The sequence below is a fragment of the Cebus imitator genome, unplaced genomic scaffold (assembly GCF_001604975.1).
Source record: "Cebus imitator isolate Cc_AM_T3 unplaced genomic scaffold, Cebus_imitator-1.0 Scaffold322, whole genome shotgun sequence".
Lineage (NCBI taxonomy): Eukaryota > Metazoa > Chordata > Mammalia > Primates > Cebidae > Cebus > Cebus imitator.
Genome location: NW_016107637.1, coordinates 550,679 through 560,356, shown reverse-complemented (window position 1 = coordinate 560,356; position 9,678 = coordinate 550,679). Strand labels below are relative to the sequence as shown.

General features: G+C 43.2%; 2 protein-coding genes across 2 annotated transcripts in view; one reads left to right on the top strand and one right to left on the bottom strand.

The window, feature by feature from the left end:
* Positions 1-2,465, bottom strand: part of DMRTB1 (DMRT like family B with proline rich C-terminal 1) — a 26,767-nt gene extending 24,302 nt beyond the window's left edge. Inside the window, exon 1 of the mRNA XM_037729891.1 lies at positions 1,955-2,465. The gene's annotated coding sequence lies outside the window, so the exon portion shown is untranslated. The remainder of the gene's footprint in view (positions 1-1,954) is intronic.
* A 66-nt stretch (positions 2,466-2,531) lies between these two features.
* Positions 2,532-4,909, top strand: LOC108286526 (phosphate carrier protein, mitochondrial-like). Its single transcript, XM_037729892.1, has one exon. It carries the CDS (start codon positions 2,558-2,560, stop codon positions 3,557-3,559), a length of 1,002 nt encoding a protein of 333 aa, XP_037585820.1. The 5' UTR covers positions 2,532-2,557; the 3' UTR covers positions 3,560-4,909.
* The last annotated feature ends 4,769 nt before the right edge of the window (positions 4,910-9,678 follow it).

The window sequence follows — 9,678 nt, the reverse complement described above, 5'->3', positions numbered from 1 at the left end:
TTTTTAGCTAAAGGCAATTAAGAAGCAGATGTAGGGAGAGCTCTGCCTTCTTTTTGTCTGGCTAAAAGCAGGACAGAGAATTACAAAGACAAAAGTTCTTTCTCCCCACCCACCCTGCTTTCCTGCCTAAAGGCAGGATGTAAATTCTTCTTTACAGCCTTTGTCAGCTTAGAGACAGTGCCAGAGGAATTGTAGCAGACTTTACTCCATTAGTTTCCCCATAAATTTACCTTCCTACATTTTCCCACCTCTAGCAGCTTGGGACTGCTTTTCCTTTTTCTTGTTATGTTTCTAAAACGTATGGTGCTATATTAGACATACTATATAGGCCAGACTCTTAAGCTACTGCTTAGAGTTACTTTATCCCACATTTTGTATACTGCATGTGTTATTAAACTTGCTTGCTTTTCTCTTGTTAATCTGTCTTTTATTGCAGGAGTCTGTCCCAACTATAAACTTATGAGGGCTGAGGGAATACTATTTTTTATTCCTGTCAATACACACCCAGTTCAGGATATAAGCACTGAATTATTGATCAGAAAACCTCATCAGTATGAATCATTATGGCTCGGCCTGGCACCTGCTGCCATGCACCTGGGAGGGATGCTAAGCCGTGGGCTGACACACATGGCCATCGCGCCCCTGGACCTGGTCAAGTGCCACATGCAGGTGGATCAGAAAACCTTAAAAAGAAAAATAAATCCTTGCCTTCCCATCATCCACATACTGTAGTATGTAGTTTTCAAGCTTTAGTGAAGTTTAGTGAAGAATCCACCTATGAGTGTATTAAAATCACTTATTTCTACTCACAGAGATTCCCATTCACACAGTCTAGAGTGTGAGCTGAGATTTTTAATAAAGCACACCAGGTGATTCTGATGCAGGTGGTCTGTGAATCACGACCGTGAGAAACACAGGCCTGCCCTACAGGATAAAAGTCAAAGTCCCGAATAAGACACTAAGGCCTTTCCTAATTCAATCCAATTTTATTTTTCTAGGCTCAACCCTTGCTGATTTCTATCATACTGAATTAATCACCTCTCCTCAGTAGGAAATGCACTTGGTTTGTTTCCTTTAAGCTGAAATTGCCTTTCTATTCTTTTTTATGTGGCAAACTGCTACTTACCCTTCAAGACTCAGCTACACTGTCACTTCCTCAGGGAAATCTTCTGAACCTCATCAGGCAAAATTAGTTGCTCCTTCACTGTTCATCTAGAACTTTATTCAAATTCTGTTACAGGCTGGGCATGGTAGCTCATGCCGGTAATCCCAGCACTTTGGGAGGCTGAGGGAGGCGGATTGCTTCAGGTCAGGAGTTTGAGACCACACTGACCAACATGGTGAAACCCCATCTCTACTAAAAGCACAAAAATTAGCGGGGTGGGGTGGCACATGCCTGTAATCCCAGCTACTCGGGAGGCTAAGGCAGGACAGTCGCTTGAACCCAGGAGGCAGAGGTTTCAGGGAGCCAAGATCATGCCACTGCACTCCAGCCTGGGCGGCAGAGTGAGATTCTGTCTCAAACAAAGCAAACAAAAAACAAATTCTGTTATAGTACTTATCAAAATACTGATTTTTTTTTTCTTTAAAAAAATCTTGTTTAGAAGCAAGCAGGAGTGTGTCTGGTTCTTTGCTGAACTTCCAGCCCTGCACAGTGCTCAGCCCGGAGAGGGTAAAGGAATGGATGATGTATGCTACTAATTTATACCTGGAGTCATTTAGTTCTCATTTTTCAGGCCAATGAAACTGCAAGATTCCCAAAAGAACAGGGCTTTTGACTCACTTTCGTATTCTCCAAAATCAGTAGTCAATGAAAAAAAAATACCTGGCAAGTGAAAATAATCAGCACACCCCCCTCCTAAAGTCAGCGAGTGCTCCATGCTTCCTAGGCTCCCACTACAACCGTCGTTGGGAGACAGGAGTCGTGTGTGAGCTGGAGGAAACTGTCACCTACCTGCTAGGTGAGAACGTTATGTAAGGCGGGAAGCCACAGGCTGTCTCTGCGCATTCGCACCATGGAACGCCGCTGCCATGGAGATGACCGTTCCCCTAAACCGGCATCGTTGGGTAAGGACTTGAGAAAGGCCTCTCAGGAAGGCAACAGTGCATGGCGACTCTTCACCCCCTCGCCTACCTCCTCATCTACGTACTCGCCTATTCCTGCGTTTACTCGTGTCTCTACTTGTTGGTTTATTTTCTTCGCATTTTTGTAGAGGACTAGGCAGCCGAGCTGGACCAAAGTCACCAAGGTAGTGAAGACTCGGCCCACCACCCAAGGTGAGCTCTGGGACCACTGAACACTGGCCAGGTGTGGCGGGCGCGGGTTCCTGCAGCTACCAGCAGCCCATTGGGCTGAAAGGGCAAAGGGGCGGGACGTGTTGGGGGCGGGGGAAGGGGCGGGGCAACGCCGCCTACTTAAACCGTTGGGCCACGTAGCGCACTGCGCAGGTGCAGGTCAAAGCGCTGTGGGCCGGGTGGTCTGCTCTCGCCTGGACCGTTCGGTGGGCGGGCTCGCGGGGGAGGTTCAGGACAGGGTGTTCCTCCACCCAGCGCGGCCATGGATGACCCTGGCGGCCGCCATGCGCTGCAGGCAAGAAGCGTGGGCGCAGGCGGCTGCAGGCCGTGGGCGGCAGCCGCGGAGGAGGCCAGCGTGGAGTATGGCTCCGCCCGGTACATGCTGCTGTGCGGCTTGGGCGGGATGCTGAGCTGCGGACTGACGCACACGGCCATCGTGCCCCTGGACCTGGTCAAGTGCCGCATGCAAGTGGACCCCGGCCGGTACAAGGGCATCCTGAGCGGCTTCGGCGTGACAGTGCGCGACGACGGGTTGCGCGGCCTGGCCCGCGGCTGGGCCCCGACCTTCTTCGGCTACTCTCTGCAGGGCTTCTTCAAGTTCGGCCTTTATGAGGTCTTCAAGATCCGCTACGCGGAGCTTCTGGGCCCAGAGAAGGCCTACGCATGGAGAACCGGCCTGTACCTGGTGGCCTCGGCCAGCGCCGAGTTCTTCGCCGACATCGCGCTGGCGCCCATGGAGGCAGTCAAGGTCCGCGTGCAGACGCAGGCAGGCTACGCCAGCACCCTGCGGGCCGCGGCGCCCAGGATGTATGGCGAGGAGGGCCTGTGGGCCTTCTACAAGGGCGTGGCGCCGCTGTGGCTGCGGCAGATCCCCTACACCATGATGAAGTTCGCCTGCTTTGAGCGCACGGTGGAGGCGCTCTACAAATACGCGGTGCCCAAGCCCCAGAGCCAGTGCACCAAGGCCGAGCAGCTGGGCGTCACCTTCGTGGCCGGCTACATCGCAGGCGTCTTCTGCGCTATCGTATCCCATCCCGCTGACTCGGTGGTGTCTGTGCTGAACAAGGAGAAAGGCAGCACGGCCCTGGGCGTCCTCCGAAGACTGGGGTTCGTGGGCGTGTGGAAGGGCCTCTTGGCGCGCATCCTCATGATCGGCACCCTAACGGCCCTGCAGTGGTTCATCTACGACCTGGTCAAGGTGTATCTCAAGCTGCCTCGCCCTCCCGTGGCACAAGCGCCCGAACCGCTGAAGAAAAAAAAGTAGGCATGGAGTTGTGAGCCGTTGTAGACACAGTGGGTCCAGATTTCCATCAACTAGGGAATCAGATGCACACAGCGCTAGTGTGTAAGATGTTAACATTTTGGGGAGAGGTCACTTAATATGCAGTCTGAGTTCTCTTTAAATGACTGATTGCTTCTTTTTGGCAATTCCAGAGGATTGCAAACGTTTCGTTTGGGGGTTTGAACCATTATCTTTTGGGAGTTGGCATGGTTGCTTTAAACTCAATAGCTCTTCAGCAATTAAAAGGAAAAAATTCTTAACAGTAAGTAATGTTAGGTAGTTTAGGGTCTCTAGGTGTTATCTCCTTTGATTCGCCCTTTCTGTAGAGATTATCCAAGCATAACTACTGAATAGCCTACAAATGAGGTTTTAAGGTCAGCACAACTATATGGATGGGGAACAAAGTGAGATTCTGGTACATGGTGTTCATCTCAATAGAAATCCGGCTCCTATTGAATAGATGAAGGACTCATCGCATATTTCCTGTTCATGTCCATTACAGGTAAAAATTATTAAAAGTTAAATTGTGACTTATACTGCCTGGTAGCTTAGAATGTATTCGCTGTTTTCAAAGAGACATGAGAAGATCTGCATTTTCTCCTTTTGCTTTGTCCCTTCTCTTCCTGATGTTGCTGATTAGAACATAGCTCTCTCCAGGAAGTGCTACAATTGGATCAATGTGGAAAGCCAGAAAGAGATGAAGGGCAGGCTCTGGGAATAAATATGTAAAGAAAAGCCTCTGTTCTCCAAAGATTTCTTTTGTATAACTCAGCTTTCAACAGCCATACATCCAAAGAAGACCATACCACCCTGACATTTAAAAAAAAAAAAAAGTGAAGAAAAAACCCCAAACCCTGCAAATTCCAACTACTGTCTGTTGAATATTAAAAAATGGTTTTGGTTACTTTGGAGGGAAAATCTCACGTTAAGTATAGTAAATGCTCTTCACTAAATTTGGTAGATGTTTCAGTAATCTTTAAAATGGTTGAGATTCATAAAATTTATTGAAATTATAAAGCATGTTTTTGGGTCTCTGTAGCCTTCACATCTCTGATTGGGGAAATTTTACAATCAGTGAAATTCTGTGGATTAGAGATGTTTGTAAAATGTGTATAAGAAACAAAGTTCAATAAGGCATTTGATATAACTTACCAAAATGTAATGTGATTGCCTAAAAAGTTATTTAAATTAGACTACAAACTTAGAATATGTTAATGTTTAAACTTTGTAATAGTAAACTGTTTAGCAGTTAACAGAAGTTTAAAAGTGTCTAGATTTAAGTATGTCTGAATTGTCTTGGTTGAATAATAAAGAGATGAAGGAAAAAGTCAACTTTTGAATGAAATGGAATGAAATTTATTCATATTTAATGCTTCTATTTATCATATTGGGAGGGATCATTATTGTTAAGATACCTCAGTTTTCCTTAGGAGGTTAGTGTCCAAGTTTGTTGAAAAGCAGTTATCAGTGAAGGAGAATGTTAAATTTAATGCAGATTCATTTTTGTAAAATTTTTAAGCAAATACATTTCAGTCTGTTGTCTTGTAAAATGTAGGAAGTACTTAAACAATTTTTATGTACTTTTAGTAATATAATTTTGGAAATTGCTGCAAAATCTGTGGCTTTCAAGGTAGTAAGAGACCACTTGTTCTGGTCTGTGGTATTTCATGATTGTTCTGTTGATAATAACGGATAATTTTTGTAATATATATGGTATATGGGTTTATTGGCCAGGCAGGTGGCTCACATCTGTAATCCTAACAGCTTAGGAGGCCAAGGAGGAAGAATCACTTGAGGCCAGGAGTTCAAGACCAACCTGGGCAACATAGTGAGATTCCCTAGCTACTTGGGAGACTGAGGTGGGAAGATCACTTGAGACCAGGAGTTTGAGATTACACGAGTTTGAGGCTATGATCGTGCCACTGCACTCCAGCCTGAGTGAAGAGCAAAAGAATTTACTTAGTTTGGGCAGCAGTTTTCATATTCAGTTCCTGTACATTCTATTCCCCCCTCCCTTTTTTTTGGTGGCTTACAAATGTCTGAATAAATAGGGAGGGATCGCTGACAATAGAGAACAGAGAATAAAGGTAATTTAAGTAAAGATAACAAGAATTCAGAATCATTAAGGTTTTTCCTAGTTATTATTTCCTTGGAACAATTTAAATTTTTATTCAATGTTTTACCTTGACTATGTAGGAAACCAGAATATGCTGCCCCAAAGTATGAAGGATTGTTGAGCACCACTCTGCCCTCCCCCTATTTGCCAAAGAGCAGGACATAAATTAACAATGACAAAAAGTACCTTGCCTACCTACCTACCAGACAGAACAAAGATTAACCACCGAAAACAACTTGACACTCTTACAGGCATAGAGATGATACTAGAGGAATCTGTATTAACAAGCTTTTACTAGCTAGCCTTTATGTGCAATTTATTGCCTTCCCCCAAGGTGCTGTCCCTAAAGTCTCAAAAGTCCTTTCCTAAATTTTCTCTTAATAAATATTTGCAGGGTTTTCTTTGAGACAGGGTCTCTGTTGCCCAGGCTGGAGTGCAGTGGTGTGATCACAGCTCACTGCAGCTTTGACTTCCCCAGGCTCAGGTGATTGAGCCTGAGCCCACCTCAGCCTCAGCCTCCTGAATAACTGGGATTACAGGCACATACCACCATGCCCAGCTTTGTGTGTGTGTGTGTGTGTGTGTGTGTGTGTGTGTTGGTGGAGACAGGGTTGTTCTATGTTCCCCAGGCACATACCACCATGCCCAGCTTGTGTGTGTGTGTGTTGGTGGAGACAGGTTTTTTCTATGTTCCCCAGGCACATACCACCATGCCCAGCTTGTGTGTGTGTGTGTGTGTGTGTGTGTGTGTTGGTGGAGACAGGGTTTTTCTATGTTCCCCAGGCTAGTCTGGAACTCCTGGGCTCAAGTGATTTACCCACCTTGGCCTCCCAAAGTGCTGGGATTACAGACGTGAGCCACCATGCCTGTCCCGCTGTTCTTTGTTGAAGATGATATATAAACTGAAATTCAAAGCCACCTCTTTGAAAACTACTCATTCTCAGTATCTCATGTATATGTGAAATAATAAGCTTCTCTTTTTCTCTTAATTTGTCTATTGCAACAGGTTAACTCCAACTAAGAACTTATGGGGATTATTCATCCCTTATATCTGTAATTAACATTTTCTGTGAAATCATGCATATCTTATTCGAATAATAAAAGCCATAGCATACATCTGGCATTGTTAGGCATTTTATATTCATTTTCTCATATAATCACAATTCTTGTTTCTATATAAAACTAAGACTCAGATGCTAGATAACTTGCTCAAAGTAATGTAGCTAATGAGTGGTATAGTCTAAGCCAGAGTCCATATGTTCGTTGTTACTCCAGCTTAGCACCTTGATATAACCAATGACTATCATTTTCTTGAATTGTTTTTTATAGTACCTTAAAATTATTTCTTAAAAAAATTTCAGGTGGGGGGAAGTGGTGCAGGCTTGTAATCCTGCACTTTGTGAGCCTGAAAAAAAAACTATGTGCATTCGATAAAGCTTTCCTCATTTTGTACCAATGAGGAGTTTGCAGAGTGTCTTACTTGTGGAAAACCTATGGCAAAATTGTCTAGAAATAAACTGTAAAATAGTCAATATTCAATTTATTATTTAAGTCATTTGCTTACCAGCTCAGTGCCTCAGTTCTGACTTGAGGGGACTGATCATAAATGCAGCACTTTTGCGTGCGTGTGCGCGTGTGTGTGTGTGTTGTGTGTGGTATTACAGTTTCAGCAAAAGGCTTTATCACAGTTTTTTTCTCTAATCTTAGTTCCTACAGCTAAGGAAACTATATTAGCCTATTTATCTTTTCCCCCACGTGGTGATTAAAGTAGCTTTCTCAAGTATATGAAATTAATTTCATGATAGCTGTAATCTCATCCATTGATCTGTCCTTTGAGAAGTAAATAAAGGAAGTAGGTAAAAATCTTAAAAAGCTAAGGTCATATTTACATGTTAATATCACATGATAAAGATGAGAAGGAATCAAAGTGTTAATATTATGAGTACTTTTTCTTGCTGCACAAGTCTTTAGAAAGTCTTTCTTTTGAGCCTTTGGAAGGCAAAATAATAAGGCAAAATAATCACTGAAGTCAGATCACATTTTGATAGACACCCATTCAATTACATTATGCTTGCTTTTTGTGGTCTTGAAGATCAGTTATTTTTTAAATCATGAGCAAAGAACCATTTGAAAGGAAATTTAAATTTTATTATCACTTAGGAGACTTTGCCTTGGTTTCCTGAATTCTACTATTTGGGTTGGTGTCTGAATAGGGTAGGTATTAACGATGTGATTATAACTACACGTGTGTGTGTGTGTGTGTATGTGTCAGTATATTTTGAGAGCTTCAGCCAAAATTTCAGCAGCATTGTTGTAATTCTGCCCATGCCCAAGTCTAAAACACTACCAACAAATATCCACCATGTGCCATGCGCTGTGCTAGGCAGAAAGGTTTTGTGATGAGCGTAATACACGGACCCTTCCCTTGGCGATCTTACAACCTGATGGGAAGAATAAATTATGTAGTGGCAAAGGGGAAAACTTCTCATTCACCCTCTGAAGTTTCACTGAAAAATCAACTCATAAAGGCAGATTACTAAGAGAAAAGGCATTCAATTTATTAACATGTACATAGAGTACGTCAGAATGATGACCCAGTACTCCAGTGGGGTGCAGAAGCTTTTATACCATCTTGAGGTTACAGAAAGAATGGGGTCCTGGATTGTGGCAAATCAGGTTATGGCGGCATACACACACAAACACACACAAGGCTATGGGAGGGAGAGAAGAGAAGGCCTGACTAGCAAAGGTGGTCTTGTTATGTAGGTGAAATTCTACAGGTAGTAGCCCTCAGAGAAAATAGATGGTGTTTCTTTCAGATCTTTAAAGGTGTCAGACTCTCAGTTAATCTTTCCTAGATCCAGACAAAGGAAAGCCTGGCTGCATCAATGCAAATTCTCTACAGATGTAAATCTCCCCCACAAAAGACAGCTTTGCATGCTTACTTCTGTTTGCTGGCTCTCTGACAGCCATCTCAAAATACGTCAAGGAAATATATTTTAGGGTGAAATATTTTTATTTCCTTCAGTCCCCACTTTGAAGCTTTAAAAGGTTTCACACATCAAAAGCCAAGCCAATAGCTTTGGAGAGATTTGGATTAGAAGTTGTTAGCTACAGATGTACAAAGGAGTGGAAAAACAAATTAGGATAAACAGAAAAGAGTAAATTTAAGTGTATCGTTCTATATTTTCTTGGATCAGTCTCAGCCCTGAGAATAGATGAGTTTGGTTAAACAGTTGTGACCTGTTCCAGGAGGTGTCATTGCAGACTGGCTCTCTCTATATGATGCTGGCAAACAGATCTTTAATAAGAGGCATTTCTATGGAAACAGAAGAAAAAGGTTAATGTCTAGAGTAGTCTATAGACAAGCTTTCCTAGCATCTCTGAAGCACCTTCAGATTGCAGTGGCAACTTCAGACTATAGTTCGAATCAGGTGTTTAAATGAACTTTTTCAGTAGGCCATACTTCAGCAAGCATGAAAGCTGTTTATATGTAAGTTGCTGAAGTTTGTTTAAGTTGTCTAGCTTCAGTTTGCCGGGCTTTAAGGAAGGCACAGTTTTAACTATTTCTAATGATTCCAAGTCAGAGAAATTTGAAAATGTTAGTTTGGAGACATATAGCCAGAAAGGAATTCAGAATTGAGTCCAAATTATAGGAAAATAACAAAAACTCAAAAACAGTGGACAAGGCTAGAACCTAATAATATGTGTCCTATGATTTTTCTTTTGAAACATAATTTTTCTGTCTCCTGTCCCCTACTTTCATCAACGACAAATCATATTAAGACAAATTTATTTGCAAAATAAGTTTTAGTCTTGGCCAGGTGCAGTGGCTCATGCCTGTAGTTGCAGCACTTTGGAAGGCTGAGGCGGGTTGATCACAAGGTGAGGAGATCGAGACCATCCTAGCCAACATGGTGAAACATCCTGCATCTACTAAAATACTAAAAATTAGCCTGCCATGGTGGTGCGTGCCTATAGTCCC